This window comes from Fukomys damarensis, unplaced genomic scaffold (assembly GCF_012274545.1).
Source record: "Fukomys damarensis isolate Sample0158 unplaced genomic scaffold, DMR_v1.0_HiC HiC_scaffold_36, whole genome shotgun sequence".
NCBI classification, from domain to species: Eukaryota; Metazoa; Chordata; class Mammalia; order Rodentia; family Bathyergidae; genus Fukomys; species Fukomys damarensis.
In genome coordinates this window covers 30,446,212-30,464,531 of record NW_022900948.1, presented here as the reverse complement: position 1 = coordinate 30,464,531, position 18,320 = coordinate 30,446,212, and the positions used below count along the sequence as shown (strand labels likewise).

The 18,320-nt window shown below is 58.9% G+C and overlaps 1 protein-coding gene across 4 annotated transcripts in view; it reads right to left on the bottom strand.

The window, feature by feature from the left end:
- Positions 1-12: 12 nt before the first annotated feature.
- Col27a1 (collagen type XXVII alpha 1 chain) overlaps positions 13-18,320 on the bottom strand; it is a 118,522-nt gene continuing 100,214 nt past the window's right edge. For 2 of the 4 annotated variants that reach the window (XM_010639422.3, XM_033759157.1), the window contains exons 38-61: positions 16,317-16,370; positions 16,133-16,240; positions 15,281-15,334; positions 14,777-14,830; positions 12,273-12,329; positions 12,086-12,139; positions 11,598-11,651; positions 11,295-11,348; positions 10,527-10,580; positions 10,339-10,446; positions 9,869-9,976; positions 9,315-9,422; positions 8,914-8,967; positions 8,456-8,518; positions 8,298-8,351; positions 8,120-8,155; positions 7,990-8,007; positions 7,721-7,756; positions 7,460-7,486; positions 6,227-6,292; positions 4,520-4,688; positions 3,400-3,509; positions 2,638-2,856; positions 13-1,791 (exon numbers count right to left, since the gene is read on the bottom strand). In XM_010639422.3, the coding sequence (XP_010637724.1) occupies positions 1,645-1,791; positions 2,638-2,856; positions 3,400-3,509; positions 4,520-4,688; positions 6,227-6,292; positions 7,460-7,486; positions 7,721-7,756; positions 7,990-8,007; positions 8,120-8,155; positions 8,298-8,351; positions 8,456-8,518; positions 8,914-8,967; positions 9,315-9,422; positions 9,869-9,976; positions 10,339-10,446; positions 10,527-10,580; positions 11,295-11,348; positions 11,598-11,651; positions 12,086-12,139; positions 12,273-12,329; positions 14,777-14,830; positions 15,281-15,334; positions 16,133-16,240; positions 16,317-16,370 (1,866 nt within the window). In that variant the 3' untranslated portion in view covers positions 13-1,644. The remainder of the gene's footprint in view (positions 1,792-2,637; positions 2,857-3,399; positions 3,510-4,519; positions 4,689-6,226; positions 6,293-7,459; positions 7,487-7,720; positions 7,757-7,989; positions 8,008-8,119; positions 8,156-8,297; positions 8,352-8,455; positions 8,519-8,913; positions 8,968-9,314; positions 9,423-9,868; positions 9,977-10,338; positions 10,447-10,526; positions 10,581-11,294; positions 11,349-11,597; positions 11,652-12,085; positions 12,140-12,272; positions 12,330-14,776; positions 14,831-15,280; positions 15,335-16,132; positions 16,241-16,316; positions 16,371-18,320) is intronic. The other 2 variants (XR_783328.3, XR_783327.3) reach the window with 2 other exon arrangements.

Genomic DNA, 18,320 nt, shown 5'->3' with positions numbered 1-18,320 from the left:
GAGAGCAAAAAAAAAAAAAAAAAAAAAAAGACAGCAGGTAAATCCAAAGACAAGACGACGGCCAGGTGGAGACCGGCGATGTGGAGAAACAAAGCGCTGAGATGAGGTGGAGCTGCGACGATGATGAAAACTAAAAACACTTCTGTGGGGAGTGGGGAGCAGGCGGGGTGGGGGGCAGGAAGCATCGGGAGCGAGGTATTAAATAATGAAAATCAAATCCAATTCCCAACAAGAGACAACTTTAGAAACATACAGAGAGCCTTTCATAGTAATTTTCCCCTTGTATAAAAATAATTCCATAGTTAAGTTCAGGCTCCCAATTCAGGGCTTGTTTCCGGACAGACTAACACAGTTCAGATCGCACCGGGTGTCACTATCACGCAGAAGGCCAAGGGGCCCCTAATTACTCTTCTCTCCTCAGCCCAAATTACACTTGGTGCTAATGACAGTGGGGTTTAACGCCAGTGAGAAAGCAAGGGTGCTGACCGGATGGGCTGCCGCGCGGCCTTGTGAGACACCTCCGTGTTCGCATCACCCCGAGGAGGCTGCCCTGGCCAGCGAGTGCGCTGCTCCTGGAACTGGATCCTGCAAGGTCAAGGTTCCGGGAACCTCTCCCTCGAAGGCCTCCAAGGCAAGCCGGACCTCCCTCCAGGATGGGAAAGGCCAAGTCGGAAAGCTTCGGACAAGGGCAGATAGTTCAAAGTCCATAAATTACAAGGAAATCTCCACTTCCCGTAAGGTCTTTCGTTTGTTTGCTTTGTTGTTGTTCTTTTTGCTTTTCTCCCCCTCCCTGTTGTTCTTTCCTTTTTCTCCTTAGTAGATTACCTGATGAACACAAGGGTGATGCTAGGAAAACTGAAAGAGTCCCCAAACTTTTTCATTTGGAAGACAGAGAAAGATGTGGATGATGTCCCACATCCAAAAGTTTCTTCAAAGTCTGTGGCAAAAATAGTAGCACCTTCAGAATATTAAATAGTTATTTTTTCCTTAAAAAAAAGAAAAATCACATACACTATGGAGACAACTTTGAGCACCAGCGATTTCACAGTGGGAGGTAGCAAAGGTGGGTCCCCCAGGCCCGAGGATCTCCCCTCTTCCCACTCCCTGGTTGCTCCTTCCTAGCCTCTCACCTCTTTCCCAGGTGAAAAAAAAAATAGCAACACACCCTCTTGGTGTCTGTTTAAATAAAAAATATATATCTACCTCTTTCTTTTTCTCCTTTTTCATGTCTCCTTTCTAGTATTGCACATGAAAAGCTCCCTGGCAGGGACCAGCTGACGAGATGCCCCCTCCCCTCCAGTTGGCTTCAACACTGGGCTCTTTGGGCAAGAAGCCGGGCAGGGAAGTGGTGGCCGCAGAGCTGAGAGACACCGGGCTCGGGTGGGTGGCAGGCCCAGCTTGTTCCGGCTGGTTCTTTGGTTGGTCTTTGGGGCTAAGCTGGGATCGGTTGCTCCCGAGAGCAGCCTGTGCCCTGCCACCCCCTTCCCCTACTCCTACTGAGCAGACGACAGCCGGGTCCTGCCCAAGGGTCCTTGGGCAGAGGGGCTGCCGCTCCTGGGGCCACGTGTACCCTTCCCTTGCCTCCTCCTCCTCCTCCTCTTCTTCCCTCCCCGAAGAGGCCTAAAGGAGCCTGGAGGTCCGAGGTCAGAGGAAGCACGCAGGTCCAACTTCAAGGCGGTACTGCTTCCCCGGTGAGGCAGGAGGGAGGTTGTCCACGCCGACGATGGGCAGCTGCTGGGGCTCCTGGGTGCGGAAGGTGAAGAGCGTCCGATGCCAGCGGCCATCGTGGACCTTGGGCAGAAGGTAGAGGGCACAATGAGTTTGCGTGGCTCCCAACTCCTACTCTGCACATTCCCATCAGCCTTCTCGCAGTGGCATTTCACTGTAGAGTGCTCTATATTTGTATACCCACGTTCTTTGCATTTGTTAATTCTTATAATGTTTAAAAAGCATCACTGTAACCAGACCTCTGGGCACATTCTTAACTATTTCCCTACAATAAATTCTAGAAGTAGAATTGCGGAACCAAAGGATAAATACACATCTAAGGCTTTGGGTATATATGAACTACATATTTAGGTATATATTCATGCATAGCTGCTCTCTAGAAAGCCTCTGCTGTTTGATTTTGTTTTCCTATAGGTTCATGCGGGAGTGCTGGGTTCCCCACATCCTCACTAATGCTGTGTATTATCAGTTTTGTTCAGTCTTATAGAACTCAGGACCTTGTGCTTTTGAGGCAGGTGCAGTGCCACTGAGCTAAATCCCCAGCCCTGTTTCTGCCTTTTGACAATTTTCTATCTCTCTCCCTTCTCCCCAAACCCACCCTCTTTGGGGTACTGGAAAATGACAAAGAATAGTCGCAGAAAAAATTATCCTGACCAAGATAGGGCCAAAGAGAAGGAATAAGCATAGTATGTATTTGAAAAGGTGCTTGAAAGAGGATCGACTAATCCATGGACTTTTTACCAGCCCGGACTTTCCCTGAGAAATAAAAACAATTTTAGAAAACTGTTCAGTATGAAGATAAAATATAGTATAAGACTATTAGACATAATCTTACCGCGAACAGTTTTTCGAAACAACTTTTCCCCACTTTCCCTGCGTGTGGGGCCCATGAGAGGCCCCAACACTTACCTTGCAGCCATCCACAGACACCTCTGGCCTCAGCTGACCCCCAGCTTCGAAGACCTGCCCGTTCCAGGCCCGGAAGCGCACAGCCTGCTTGGCCGGGCTGTGCGCCGGGCCCTCCTGCCACACAGTCACGTTCAGGCAGTGGATGGTGATGTGCTGTGTCACCTCGGAGCTGAGCAGGTGCAGAAAGTTCATCTGTACCCGGCTGACAGCAAACTCCACCTGCGGGACACAGTGAGCGGAGACGGCCATGAGCCCTTTTCTGGACCACCTTTCCCACCTCTGCACCCTGCCGTGTGAACACATGAAAGAGGGAAACTGAGATCTGTGCAGGCTGGTCTCAACCCCTCGGAACAGGAGCCGCTGCCCCTGGGCTGGAGCCAGCTCAGCTCCCATGGTACAAGTGAGTGGCCTTGGGGACCTCTGTGTCTGTTGCTCTGCCCTGCACCACCTGACATGTTCCATCCAGAGATAAGAGGGCCAGCAGGCAGTGCATGGGAATTAACAGCAGCATGTGCAGCTCTGTACAGCTCATGGCCAGGCCATGTGGTAGCCACCCCACTGGATACGGAGTGGGAGAGTCAACCCTGCAGGGGCTTGGAAACCACAGTTTAGTCCAGTCCATCCTCAGTTCATAGTTGAGAAAACTGATCCCAGGCCACACAGGAAGACGGGTAGGGCTTGGAATAGAACCTAGGTTAGGTGGGGCCCAGAGCAGGATGGGGACAGAGAGCATCAGCTTGGCAGGTGGGGGCGCACGGGCACCTTGGAGGCCGTGATGGGCTTCAGGCAGGTCTGTCCGCCATGTGTGAAGTTGCAGGAGACTTCAATGGTGTCCGACGCACAGCCAAGGTTCGGATCTACCCAGTAGGTACCTGCAGGCAGCAGGGCAGGGGTGACAGGAGCCACTGAGAAGGAGCCAGGACTTGGCTCTGCAGAGGGACCCATCCCATCTGATCAGCTGTGCCCCGCTTGGGCATGAAGGAAGCCCTCTGGGCAGAGCCCCAGATGGGTCCCACATGTAAGGTTTCCCTGTCGTTCTTGGGATGTGTCTCAGAGGAGCCACTGAGACTGAGAGAGGATGGACTATCTGCCTGAGGGAGCCAGGGAGCTCCAGGCTGGACACTCTCCAAGGCCAGGGCTTCCCCAGGGCCTCGGGAGCCGGCTTCCGCCTGCATCTAGTGCTCCCTGCTGGCCTTCTGGGCAGCCAGACTCCACAGCTGAGAGTGGGACACCCGGCCATCTAATCCCAGCTCTGTGAGCAGAGGGGAGGTGGCTCGGGTGTGCTGCAGTGCAGCCCAGTTCGCAGATGAGCGCTCAAGGAGGGGGGATGTCTGGGGGGTGTTATCTGGGCCCACCCAGGATAGGGGCTCCCCTGGCAAAGCTTGGGAGCTCTTATGTCAATGCACTGAGACAGTTTTCCCAGCTTCTGGGTATGTGGGCTCTGAAAGGGTGCGGCCACTCCTGTGTTCCCCACAATATCCTCATGACAAGGCCTACCACCCGGGGAGGCCCAGTGACTGCTTATTGAATGAGTATCTGTCTGTGTGTCCGCCACCCAGGATAGGGGCTCCCCTGGCAAAGCTTGGGAGCTCTTATGTCAATGCACTGAGACAGTTTTCCCAGCTTCTGGGTATGTGGGCTCTGAAAGGGTGCGGCCACTCCTGTGTTCCCCACAATATCCTCATGACAAGGCCTACCACCCGGGGAGGCCCAGTGACTGCTTATTGAATGAGTATCTGTCTGTGTGTCCGTCTCTCTGAGGCCAAAATGTACAGAGAATCCAGCTCTCCATCTGCCCAGCTCTTCCTGGAACTACCCGCTCTCTAGCCCACCCCACCCCCGGGCAGGACGCGCCTTCTCTGGGCCCTGCAGGTCCTCTCACCATCCACCATCTTCTGCTCACAGTCCATGAGGTCCCGGCAGACCCGGGCGGGGTTTTCCTTGGTGCCCAGGGGCGTCTTAATGCTCTGGATGAGGTTGCTGAGGTAGTGTAAGGTTTTGAAGATCTCCCCTCCCTGGTCCATCACCAGCCGGTCCGGATAGCTGTACCCCTGTCACAGAAGAGGTCCAGCCCGAGGTCAAGGCCCAGGCCCCAACTCCTCACACCTCTGAGCGTCCCCACCAGGCTCCTGGCAAGCCAGACTGGGTCTCTCTTCTCCTCTCAGAAAAAGAAACTGAGACCAGGGACGGGGGAAATCGCAGGTCAGCCTAGGTCCTCTGCCACAGGAAGAGCCCCAGGACTAAGGCAGAGAGGACGCACAGTATACTGGGAGTGGCCCCCTGCTCTTCGGGGAGAGAGTCTGAAAGAGGTGAGGCCAAATTGGGGGTCTTTCAGGTCCTTCTGAGCTCCCTTGGGTAGGAGCAGACACAGCACTGGGGTCACCAGGACAAGTCCTGGGAGGAGGGCTTCAGCTCAGAGAAGGAGCAGGGAAGGAGGAGTGTGGGGTGCTGGAGGGCAGGGGGCCTTTGGGGTGCCCTGTCTGCTACCTGGCATCAAGTCCTTTTCCACAGCCACAAATCAGAGCTAAATACCACAAACACACACACACACACACACACACACACACACAGCCCACCACAGAAGGCAGCAGTCATGTGTGCACATGAGTGTGAGCATGTCCGCAGGCACGTGGGTCAGACTGGCTGTCACTCACTCTACCTGTACCTGCCGCCTGGACACACAGCACCCGCTTCTAGACTCCTCTGGCATTAGTGGGGGTCACAGGGCAAAGTAACAGACACCCCAGAAAGGCCTGGGAGACAGAGGGCAGAGCCCATGCAGCAGACCGGGGCTGTCATTTCTGCAGCCATCAGCCCTTCAGGTGCACAAGAAGTAAACTGTACTGAATTCTGTTGCAACGGACCTCACAGCATGTGCAAAGGGGGCGGGCATCACAAACAGAGCTGTTTTGTTTCGTTGTTGTTTTGAGACAGGGTATCACTATGTGTGTAGCCCAGGCTGGCCTCAAGCTATCAATCTTCCCGCCTCAGCCTCCCGAGTGCTGTGATGACAGGTGTGCACCGTACACAGAGCAGTTCTCAGCAGTGATGCCAAGCAGGAGGGCACGCTCCCTAGATGCTGCACCCTGGGCGTCTCCATATCCTTTGCTGGCCTCTCTGCACAGATGGCGGAGGGCGTGTGCACGCTTCCCCTCTGGACTGCGAGCCAGCAAAGGGAACAAACAGAATGCTGGTTCGTAGTTTGAGCTGGGAGCAGTGAGTTCCCCATCACACGAAGGAGGCAAGGCTGCAAGGGCAGCTCCCTCCCGACAGGACCGGTGGCAGGACACTGAGGCCCTTCTCTGCCTGGAGCTCAGCCTGGGTCTCAGAAGGGTTCAAGGGCCGACCATGAGCTCCTTGCCCCCAAGGGGTGACGCGGTGCCCAAGGCTGCTTCTGGCTGGGCTCTGGCTGCACTGGCTGTGAGGCCCTGGGTTTGCTGCCACCCCCAGGAGCCTCAGTCACTCAGAAGGCTCCCGCTCTGTGACTGGCTGGAGATGGGGAAGAAGTGCGGAGACTCTCAGTACAGGCCACGTTGGGGCCCTGAATTTCTCCCTGGAATGGAGACCACGCACGCAGAGCTCCTGGTACCTCGGATCTGAGTTCTCCGTTAGTGGCCATCCACGTCTGGAAAGCCGCCCCGAGGTCATCTTGTGGCTGTGCAGGGAAAGACAAGGTACAACTTGGGCCACTGTGCAGGGTCACCAAAAGGGGGAGCCCCGGACCCACACTGGCTTCTCTGGCAGCATCTTGGCCAGGCCACATGCCCTCTGCAGACAGAGCTGGTGCTGGTCCTGGCCCTCTTTTCCTCTAGGTCAGCAGCCCCGTGCCCATCCTGCAGATGTTGGCCTCACAGGCCACCTTGCCCTTTCTCTAGGACCCACAGCCCCCAATTCCTCCTCTGGCTTGCACTGTGCTGGTTTCATCTGCACTTGAGCCCCTGGCCCTGGCCCTGGCTTGGCAAAGACACTGCCACGGTCCTCCCATGAGCACAGGAGAACCTGGGCAGGAGTCAAGCTAGGATCGGGGAATGGAGCAGGACTCTGGGGGACTCCTTGGGGGCCAAATGTCAACCCTGCCCATTCCAACTGGCACCAGCTGGGGCCAGCTGCTCAGCTCTCTGTCTCAGTTTCTGTCTTAAAATGGGCCTGATAATAAAACCGCCCAGAGCTGCCGAGAGGAACACATGAGTTCACATAGGAAGAACACCACTAATGGTCCTGGCCGATCATGAGCTCTCCAGCAATCCCTGCGATTGTTCCCCAAGCCCCATAGTCCCTCTTCTGCATATTTTAGGAAGGGCTTTTGCTGGCTCTCTTCTCATCAAAGAGGAGGACAAGGGCAGGCTGTGCCAGAGGAGGAGGTGAGGGATAGAAAGCAAGTGGAGAGACAAGCAGAGGTGACTCTGACCAAGGGCTCCTCTGTTCAGCCCTCCTTGGGCCCCTGCTCTGGGACACTGTCATGGCCCAATCCTCTGGGACACATTTGTCCCTGGGCTGGGGGAGGCCGTGCTCTCCAGCAGGGCTATGGCACCCAGGGCAGGGCCCGATCTGCACTGCGTGATTCTGGGCTCAGAATCCCAGTAGGGGACCTCAGCATCCACCCTCATGTGGGGGGCACACAGACAGGACATTGTGCTCAGCCAGAGAAAGCTTGGCTTTCCCACCTCCTGCCTGGAGGCCTAGGACAAGGACAGAAGGACCTGGGCGCGCCAGGGCCCAGCTGGACTTCTTGCCGCCGTAGCCAGAGAAGGCTCGGCAGCCTCTCCCCACTCTCTCTCCCAGATCCTCCCCAAGAAGGCCAAAGAGAACCCTCCCAACTTACAAGATGGATGGGGTGTCCTGGGGGGCCCTGCAAAAGAAGACTGGGGTCAGTCAGTGCTGGGTGAGGATAGGCCCGGCGACCACCTGGTCTCTGCTTTCCCAGAGGCCTGGCTGTCCCTGGTCTACACTGTCCCACAAGGCATTTCTCTCCAAGAAGCATTTGAGGCCCGAGACTCAGAGTCAAGGTCTATCTGAGGACAAAGCCATTTGGGAGCCCTCTTCCTGCCCGGGGGTCCAAGATGCCCAGTGTGCAGTTACCTACCGGTGGCCCAGGCTGCCCTCTCGGGCCAGGAGGACCCTGGAGGAAGAGGAGAAGATCCATGAGGCCTGGCCAGCAAGCACCTGCTACCCGGCCACCACAGGCCCTCCCCAGGGAGCCCGAGATGCAGGGACAATGGCTCCTCTGGTGCAGAGGGTACAGGTGGGATGAATGAAGTCCAGAGGGGAAGGAGAAGCCCAGGGATATCTGTCATCGTGGAGGAGAGCCGAGAGTGCCACCTCCCGTCCCCACCCCGCACTTGCCCCACTCACCTTTGGACCTTGCAGCCCCTGGCAGGAGATGCAAGTGGGGGACAGAGAGTTAGGGGACCTGGGCAGAGCCGCGGCCCCCCATGAACCCTTCCCACTTCACCCACAGGACAGCGCCAGCCCCTCGACTCACCCAGCCCCCTCGGCTGCCTTTGTCACCCCTCCGACCCTGCAAGAAAACAGACAGGGCTCAGAGGGGCAGCCTCGTGTTTCAGATGGGGAAACTGAGGTATGGACCAGCCCTGGGCCACAGGGATGACCTGGAACTAGGAGGACAAACACGGCAGCCTCCCTCCCAGCCCTGCACATACCGGGAGTCCCGAGGGTCCCAGGCTTCCAAGGGGCCCAATGATGCCTTCCTTCCCCTAGAGGAGAGAGACAAGGTCTGGGCACAGAGTCGTGGAGACATGTGTCCAACCAGCCGAGGGCGGGCCAACCTTGGGGTGACTGGCCCAGAGGGAGGACTCACCATCGACCCCGGAGGCCCTCGGGGGCCCTGGATGCCTTTGAAGCCAATGTCACCAGGGGGACCCTGTGGGGAGCAAAGTGAGCTGCTGGGTAGGAGTCCCCGGGGGACAGAGGGGTGCAGGAAGAGAAACCGAAGCCCCCAGTTATTGAGCAACACAGCCCTATACCGTGCAGTGTACACCTCTGCTCTTAATTTTGCCAAGACCTTCTACTCTTACTCCTCCCATTTGGAAATCAAGGCTTAAAGAGGCCACCAGACAGGCCTGAGGCACGGAGCAGGTAACTGAGCAGGCCGGGAGCCTCGGTGTGTAGCAGGGAGGAAGAACTGGTCAAAGGCTCAGGCCCGTTTCCGGCCGTGTTCCAGCCCACACTGAGTTTGAGCAATGAAGAAATGCACGAGTGAGAGGGTGAGTGGATGAAACCCCACAGGATCAGGCGCGAGCAGGGCTCCCTCCGTACCTTGGGTCCGAAGAGGCCAGCCACTCCGGGGAAGCCTATTTCGCCAGAGTCACCCTGCAGCGACAACAGGAGTCCATGGGGAGGGTGCAGTGAGAACAGGGGGGCCAACACCCTCTGCCGGGATAGCTCAGGGACACAGGGACAAGGGACACCCAGAGTTCCTGCCCCAGGCCTTCGGGGAAGACGGGGTAAGGACCCAGCCACTGTCCCAAAGCTCTAAGGAGGAACCATCCCCGAAGTGGCCCCGTGCACTGAGGGTCTGCTGTGTGTTGGGAGCAAGCACATTCCCCCACCTCCCCAAGGACAGGCCAGTCTATGTACAGACACCCAAACAGACTCGGGGCAAGGGTCTGCTCAGAGTCACAGTGGACTGCACTTGTGCAAGCCCCGGACTCACTCACCAGCTGGCCTTTGGAGCCCGGCTCCCCCTGGGTCCCAGGAAGCCCTGTTCCGCCCTCCGTCCCCCGCTTGCCAGGAGGACCCAGCTGCCCACGTAACCCACTTTCACCCTGAAACAAATACACCAAAATGACCTGTCAAGGTCATCGAAGCCTCAGAATGTCTTGTGAAGAGGGGGAGTCAGGGGGTGGGTGGCCCATGCCTGAGGCTCCTGAAGATGTCTCCTTTCTTACCCTGGCGCCCCAGCCCCTCTCCCACGCTGCCTCCCTCTTTGTTTCTCCCCACCAAGACCCTTCCATGGAGGAAGCCTAAAGACGCTCAGGAGCCACCGACTCTGTTGTTGCACAAAGGCCCACAAGAGGGCGCCCGAGGAAAACGCAGCATCAGTGGACGTTTCCACGGCCCGGCAGGGGGCAGTATGTACAGCAGGGTTAAGATTGGGGCTGGGACCCTCAAGAAAGATCAACCAGGTGAATTTCAGTTTCACCTTTCTCATTATTGTCAGTCCAAGGACAGACAGGGAGGAGGACCATTGGTAGATTAAGAAGGCTCTGACCTTGAATCCCGGGGGCCCCTGTGCTCCAGGCAAGCCCGCCACACCTGGATATCCTCTCCTCCCGGCAGGGCCCACGGGGCCTGGGTCCCCATCACCTCCCTGCTCTCCCTGTAAAGAAAGCAGGCAGAGGTGGTGGGGTGGGGTACTTCCCGTGTTGCAGGAGCAGGGTGGAGGGAGGTGATACCCGCTCTTTGCAAGAGGTCTGGACCCAGGGGCAGGAGCAGCCGAGTGAGTGGGGACAGGAAGGAGTTCCAGCCACACACGGGCAGGGGTCCGGCTCAGTGACCTTCGGGTGCTGCACCCCCAGTCCCGAGCGATGAGGGGACCGCTCCCCCAGAGCATCCCAGGAAACGTCTCGTGTTGGCTCTGCCCGCCCGTCCCTCAGCCTGCTCCTCTGGCCAGCAGCCTGTGGCGGTGCCCCACACCTGTCCCAAGTGGAGACCGCCTCTGCCACCCCAAAGCCTGCTCACCTGCTGTCCTGCTCGGCCGTCCCTGCCCGGAAGCCCGTCCAGTCCAGCAGCACCCTCAGGGCCTTGCCTCCCCACCACTCCCCGAGGCCCCGGCAGCCCCTGCAGCCCCTGGGGGCATAGAAGAAGTGGGGTGAGGGCTTCCAGGGAGGACAGGGGGCTGGTGGAAGAGCAGCAGCCAAGCCACTCACCTGGATCCCCCTCCGGCCTGGTGCCCCGGCCTTGCCTGGCTTTCCCTTTGGGCCCTGGAAAAACAAAAGCGAGGCCACCGTCAGAGGCTGCCTGGAGGCGTGGGCCCTGGAGTGTCAGGTCCCAGAGTGGGCCCAGGGTCAGGGCCAGTGCTGACCCCATACTGCTGGGTCCTATGACCCCTCTCCGGCCCTTGCTGTCAAGCCCTGGATAGTGTCCTCAGTCAGACGAGCTCAGGGCTGGCCAGGCCATCAACTGAAGGTGTGGCCCGAGGGGCATGGCTGGGAGGGCATGCGGGGAGGGAGGTGCAGGGGCCCAGGGCACCTGCATCCCTCTCCTCTCTCTCAAGACCCTCGGAGGGCTGGGGATTTAGTGCAGTGGTTCTGCTGTCTGCCTCGCAAGCTCAAGGACCCGGGTTCAATCCCCGGTACCAAAAAAAAAAAAAAAAAAAAAAAAAAAAAAAAAAAAAAAAAAAAAAAAAAAAAAAAAAAAACCAAACCAACCAAACAAACAAACAAACAAAAACCCTCGGCTCCTGGCTCCAGCTTCTCCGCTCTGCAGCGTGCAATGGCAGATGGAGATGCTGGGCATCTCTGGCCGCTGACTGCCCTGGGTCCCGGTCCCAGTGGCTGACCTCCCACGGGCAGGTCCCCACCTAGAGCCCCTGCAGAGTGGGCCACAGGGATCCTGGTGGAGGGTCTGTTCCCTCCCAGCCCTGCGTCCACTAGCTGTGTCTTTCTCCCTCCCTGGTTGGATGCCAGCTCTCTCACCTCTTCACCTTTCGATCCTTTGGGTCCCGGCCGCCCCCGGGGTCCTGGATGTCCCTGCAAACCAAGGTGAGATGACCTAAGGCAGCCCCAGGATTCTCCACCTGGAGGGGGGAGGGTGGGCAGGGATTTGGGGTGCAGGGTCTGGAGCCGCCCCCAGGGTCAGGGCAGGAGAGACCAGGAGGGGCTGCCTCCCCATCGCCGCCTGCAAGGAAGGTCCCTTTCGGCGGCAAAGGGCCCTGCTCTTCCATTATCCCTGCTGCACCCCCTTCCGGGCAGGAGGACGGGAGAGGAGCCACCACTCACGGGTTGGCCCTGGTGGCCAGGCTTTCCACGGAGACCGTGCACACCCTCCTGTCCCTGGAAAGCAAGGGAGACTGGTGAGGGGCCGTCCAGGAGGGGCTGGGCCGGGGTGGAGCTCGAAGCCCAGTGTCAGGCTCTCTCTCTGAGCCTCAGTTTCCTTGTCTGCGAGATGGTGAGGCAGTGAAGCTGCCAGCACCACCGAAGCGAGCCTGGCAGGGCCGGATGGCTGGCAGCAGAGCTGCTCCTGCCATAGTTGGGGACATGTGGCTCTCGGAGGGGAAGGGCTGCTCAGGACCACACTGGGAGCTGTCAGCGAACACAGGCACAGGCGCCCTCCCTCCCCGACCTGGTCCTCAGCCCCTCAGCGAAATCAGGCCTGGCTTCTGGCCTGGGCAGTGCGGGTGGCCACAAGGGCCTGTGTCCTGCATTCTGGTGCCCGTGGCCTCTCGGGACAAGCCTGGTCCTGCCAGGAGGGAAGGCTCCGTACTTACAGGGTATCCAGGGTCCCCAGGCTCCCCTCGGTCTCCTCGATCACCCACGGGGCCCTTAATGACAAGGACAATAGCAAATCATAGCACACACCTCCTCAGGGCTTTCTGAGGCCTCCCTTGCCCATGCGGCAGGAGGCCTGGGCTCCACCTGGGACCCCGTCCAGCCCCAGAAACAGCGGGGCCTTACCCGATCTCCAGGCGGCCCAGGGGGCCCCTCGGCCTTGCCGTCCTCACCCTGCTCTCCCTGTGGATACAGAGCTAGCTTTAGTTTTGTTTTAGTTTGTTTTGATTTTCTGAGATGGGGTCTCTCTATGTAGTTTGAGTTGACTTTAAGCTTATTACATAGCCCAGGCCAGCCTCAAACTCCAGGAGATCCTCCTGCCTCACCCTCCTGAGTTCTAGGATTACTAATGTACATGACCACATCCTGCAGAACCAACTTCAGGACAAGCCACCCATCCTGGGGAACTGGGGAGTCCAGGCTGGGAAGGGCAGCAGATGGGGAGGCTGAGGCAAATGAGGAAGAGGCAGGCCTGTCTGAGCAGACGCAGGGGTGGAGCTAGGATATCGGAGCACAGTCAGCGCTCTTTGCCCTCACCCAAGCCCTGGGACTATGTCCCTCCCATCTCTGAGCTGCTTTTCTCAGCTGGGTTGGTGGGGGTGAAAGGACAGTGGGTGGTGGGTGCAGAGGAGCAGGTAGGAGTCTGAGCCACAGTAGCTGGCCAGTGGCATGTGTGGGAACTCACAGAAGGCTCCCAGCAGCCCTCGTTACCCCCATTTCACAGAGCAGGCGGAGGGAGGTGACAGGAGCTGCTCAGAGCGACTCAGCGGAAGTCCCTTTCTCCCCTTGCAGGTGCCCCAGGGTGCATCAGCAGCAGCTGGGGGTCTTGTCCACCAGAAGAGGCCACAGGACAGGCCTGTCAGGCCCAGAGGGCGCTGCTGCCCCTCAAAGACAGCCATTCAACTGCCATCCTTTTAATGGTAACAGTAGCGACCACAGGTCACATGGACGTGGCCACAGTGTAGAGGGACAGAGTGTAGCTCTGAGAGCCTCAGGCTGCTGTAGGCCCTGGTCTGGGGCAGGACACGGGGCTGGATCCTCTGGCCAGCACAAGGAATGTGTGAGTGGATAAGCCCAGGGCACCTGGGCTCAGGATGCCAGCCCCCAAAACTGGTGCCAACTCCCGGGGGCCCCGTCTGGGCGTGGGCTCAAGCCAGGGCCCCCTGGCTGCCCATAGAGCCTGAGGGAGGCTGAGGCAGTAGGGCAGGGGCCGTGCCGGGCCAGTGAGCTGAGAGCTGGTGGCCGTGGCTCTTGGCTCTGAGCTCTGTGGCCCCTGTGGGCGGTGGCTGCGCACAGGTGGCTCAGCCTGGGGCCTAGAAGCAGCTGTACCCAGGGGTTGGCCCAGGAGTGGGGAACCCCTATCCGTCCTGCCGCACGCTGGTCCCACCATGGAGGGCGGTGGGGACTAGGGGTCTTCTGGGGCGGGGTGCCAGTGTTTACCCGGCACATGCCTCATGCTGGACACACCGTGAAGTCTGTGTCACGGAGTCTATATGGCAACCTGGGCTGCCGGAGCTGCTGCTCCACTTCAGAGATGGGGAAACTGAGGCCCAAGGAGGAAAGGGTCTTCCGGCCTCTCAGGAATCAAGGGCCGAAAGGAACTCTCCAGAGCGCCCCCCGCACACACTGTGCCGTGGTGGCTGTAGGTTGGGCTGTATTTTTTAATACCGGAAAGCCCCTCCCCAGCTCTGCTGTTGGAGTCCCGTCTCTCACACCGCCACCTCCCTGGGGGCGCAAGTCCCACGGTGAGGGGGTCACTGGCTTCTCAGGAACTCGGGCTCCAACTCCCGCCCCAGGCACGAAGAACAGTGACTCCTTCGTGCCAGGTTCAGGGTGAGGAGGATGGGAGAAGTTCGGGGACAGAGCAGGAGCGGTCCCCAGCCCGCCCCAGCACCTTCCAGTCTGTGGCTGCTCATCATGCGAGGACAGCTGTGCACCACATGATGATGTCATTCCCACCCTGAAGGGGCGGCTTCCGGGCCTGCTCCTGGCCCCTTCTGAACCAGCCCGCGGGACTGGTGGCACTTCCTGCACGAAGGGCAGCACCTGCAGGGCCCGGGGGCAGATCTGCCCTCCTCGGTGCAGCGGGAGCCGGCCTGTGTGCATCAGGCCCAGCGGGACTTACTCAGCGGGGCGCTGACTCAGCAGAAGGCAGGAAGCCCGGGGTGGCCTCGGAGACCAGGAGGCGTCCTTACTGCTGAGCGGTTGAGGAGCAGAGGAAGGGAAACCCGGAGACCTGGTTCCAGGGTCACCGCATGCTGCCTTGGGACGGGACCCGCAGCCCTCAGTGTGCCCCCTGCACGAGGAGGGTCCCCGGCTTGGAGCCCCGGTGGGGTGGGCGTCCCCAGCGGGCCTCCTCACTCTCCAGGCCCCTCCTTTCCCCCAGTGACTGGTGTCATCTGTGTGCAAGTCTTCTCTCCCGTGTTTGCACAAACAAGGGGGTGGCCCGGTCATCCCACAGCTGACATCCCTTCTCCTGCGCGGCCCTAACTCCTAAGGGCCGTGATGGCTTCTGCCCCAGAGCCCTGGCACAGTGATGGCCGCAGTCCCACAGCTCCTGGCACCCCAGGGCGCGTTCCCGCTGGTCCCAGACAGGAGGGCCACCTGCCTTTCCGAGCCTGCATGCTCACCTTCTCGCCTTTTGGTCCAGGAGGCCCAAGGGGTCCCACGGTGCCTTTGTGTCCCTGAAGGCAAACAAGACAAAGAGGACAGGAGGTGTGAGCACCCAGGAGGGCAAATGACAAGAGACAGGTCCTCCGAGGTGGAGACACCGGGCAGTACAGCAGGGTCCCAGCTCTGGCCAGACCTGTGTGGCTCTGAGCATGGCTTCCAGTCCTGCCCTGCAGCAGATGCACCTCTGCGGTGCGCCAGACATGGACAGGAGCAGGACAGATGCCACCTCAGGGGGCACTCAGGAGGCTCGGATGGCACTGTGCCTGTCCCCCCAGCCCCGACCCATCCCTGGCCCCTACCCCCACCCCCAGGGGTGGGCCCAGGAATTCCCTGGCACAGTGGGGTCCCGCAGCTTTGGGGAGCTGGGGTGGCCCTTCGCGGAGAGGTGCGTGGGGGAGCTGAGGCCCAGGGACAGAGTTCAAGAGAGGGGAGCGAGATGTCACAAGGCAGTTTCCGCTTACATGGTAACCAGACAGTCCCGGTTCTCCTTGGGCCCCCATCCGTCCTGGAGCCCCCTAGGGGGAGGAGACCTGGTCGGTATGCAGTGGGCGTCCCAGCAGGGACCCTCTCCCCAGGCACCAGTCCCACCACCACTTCCCCATCCCTGTGCCCAGGATCTTCCAGGAGCTTCTTAAACAGAGCCCTGATTACAATCGAAACCTTATGCCTTACAGCTACATCGGTGTCACTAAAAATGGACAAAGACTCCAAGCGCATCCCTTCCAAACCCTTCCGCTCCCTCCTGCTCTGGCCTGTGCTGAGGAGGTCACTTGTGTCTGGAGCGCCCACGGGGTGAAGCACTGCCTGACAGCGCCCAGGTCACCAACGTCCAGCTTGCACCCGCAGGGGCACCACAGCCAGCTCCCCAGCTCCGATGCCACATCCCCTCCTCTTGCCTGCCCTGGCCTCGCTAGGCTTTTCCTCCAGGCCAGCTATCACACGCCTCTGGGCTCCTGCCTTCAGGGAGCCCAGGAAGGCCCCGGGCCACCCCTGGTGTCACTGAGCAGCGCTTGGCCTGGTCCCCCTGGATCTATTTCCAGCAGTAAAACTCCTTGTTGGATAAAAACACCCCCGAAAGCCCAGAGCCTCCCTCTCCCATGCCACATAGCAGGACTTTATTAACCCGGGACCCACAGATCCCCTCAAGTTAGGAAGGTCCCACTGTGGTCACGCGGGTCCAGGACCCTGGAGCGGCACAGGTGGCTGAAGTGATGGACCTCAGGTGTGCGGCTCATAGGTGGAGCCCGTGCGGCCCTCCCTGCCCAGGTCCCCGCCAGCCTTCCCGCACCCCCCACCCCGGCCAGAGGCCTCACCGTTGGTCCCAGGCTGCCCCGGGAGCCTTTGGGGCCTGGGGTGCCAGGGGGTCCAGAGTCTCCAGGGACGCCCATCTCACCCAGCTGTCCCGGGTAGCCCTTGGCGCCCTGCAGGGGAGAGACAGGCTGTCGCCGGACGGTGCAGGCAGGGCGGGGATGGGCCGTGTGCAGGGTGGGCACCCACCTTGGCTCCCGCCCGGCCCTTCTCGCCTCGCTGCCCTGGTCTTCCTTCGGGACCCTGAGGGAGAGAGAAGAGCGAGCTGGGAGCGGATCGAGGCGGCACCGTGAGGCGTCAGGATGGCGGCCCTGGGCTCCCAAACTGAGGCCGCTGCCAGGGACCTGTGCAGCCCTGGGTGTGGCCCGACGCCCGGCAGGTGGCTGTCTGAGCAGCGGGACAGTGCCCTGTGCCTCGCGCAGAGCTGGGGAATCCGGCTCCAGGGTTGGAGCAGACTTGTGGCCCAGTGCCCAGGGACTGTCAGCCACTCAGGACAGCTCTCTGCAAACCAGCTGCCACCCCCTTTTCTCTAACAGGCTCCTGTGTCCCTCCGCCACAGGCACCCCAAAATGCAGCCCTGGCCATCGGAGAGAGGTTTGGCTTTGTCTACACAAGTGTCAGAGAAACTGCTCAGTAGCTGTGGGTGAGTGTGTATGTGAGTGCAAGACACAGAGACCAAGAAGACAGTGCCATCCCTTGGCCCACCAGGCTGGGATGTATGGGTAGGGCAGGCAGTGTGTCTGCTTTGGAAGGGACTTCCTGACTGTGAGTCTCGAAAGAGTTGGGAAGTGCATCTATGCGGTTGACAAGTATTAAAAAGCTGGCTTGATTTAATCCCTCTGGTTGTATTAACAGAGGCGCAAACTTTAGAATGAGGGAGGTGATGGTCCCCATCATCTGACTACCTGTGACGGAAGAGGAGTAGGAAGTGGCAGTTGGTCCTAGACTCCTGTCTGCAGATTTCTGAAGCCAGGTGCTCTGGGTGGTGAGTGCCTGGGAATCACAGGGGGCCAGCTTTGATGCAACACAAGACAGAAATGTCTGCTTGGAAAGAACACGCAACCAGGTATGGGAGGGCGTGACTGTGTGCCATCGCCCTCAGGGAGGGGACTGCGGCCCTAGACGGAGACAGGCACAGACTGCTGCGTGAGTCCTCATGTGACCCTCACCAGCGTCACAGAAAGGTCTTGGGCCAGCCCCACGCTCCCGATCAGAGGCCTTGAACCATGGCTGCTGTGAGCAGGAAATTTAATTGTTCCCGTTATTTAACCTTGAATCGGAGAGCTCACATTGAATTCAATTACTGGTGGATCCTTTTAAGGGCACATTATGAAGCTACACATTCAACGGTACATTTTATGACATCTAAATACAGATTAAGTCTTTCCAGTGAAGCTCTACATCTGAATTGGGATGTGTTGTGAGTATACATGACACACCAGCTTTAAAAGGTTTAGTACAGAAAAGAGAATAGGGCCAGGCGTGGTGGCACAGGCCTGTAATCCCAGCACATGGGAGGCTGAGGCAGGAGGATCCCTGTGTTCAAAGCTGGTCTGGGCTACATAGTGAGTTCAAGAGCAGCCTGGACTAAAATAGCAAGGCTCTGGCTTTTTTTTTTTAAACTTCCCCATAAGAAAATTGAATGGAAAAGGTCAAATTAATGATTTTTAATACTGATTATGTATTGAAATACTTTGTATCTAGTGGGATAAATAAAATGCATTATTAAAATTAACCTCACCTATTTCTACCTTTTTTAGATGTTACTAGAAAATTTAAAATTACACATGTGGCTCGTATTCTGTTTCCCTTGGCCAGCGCTGCACTAAGTGACCTCAAGGTCTCTCGATTCTTCCATCATAAAACATCAAGCACCACGACCTCCGCCGGTGGCCGCACACCACACAGACCCTCACCAGCCTCTCCCTGGTGTGGGCCGGAAGGAGCTATTCACCCACCCTACGGCAGAGCGAAAGAAGCCAAGGCTCAGCGAGATGACGAAGCCGGCTGTGGCCCCGGCCAGGCCGGAAGTGAGGCGTGGCCGCGCAGTGCCCGGAGGACTCCGGGGCCAGGCCAGTGTACTGCGTGACCCCAGGGGCACACAGACCCGAGATCCAGGGTCAGGGACTGCAGGGAACGCTGAGGACCACGGGGAGCCCCGGGGGCGACGGTGGCCCGGATGGAGACTGGCGG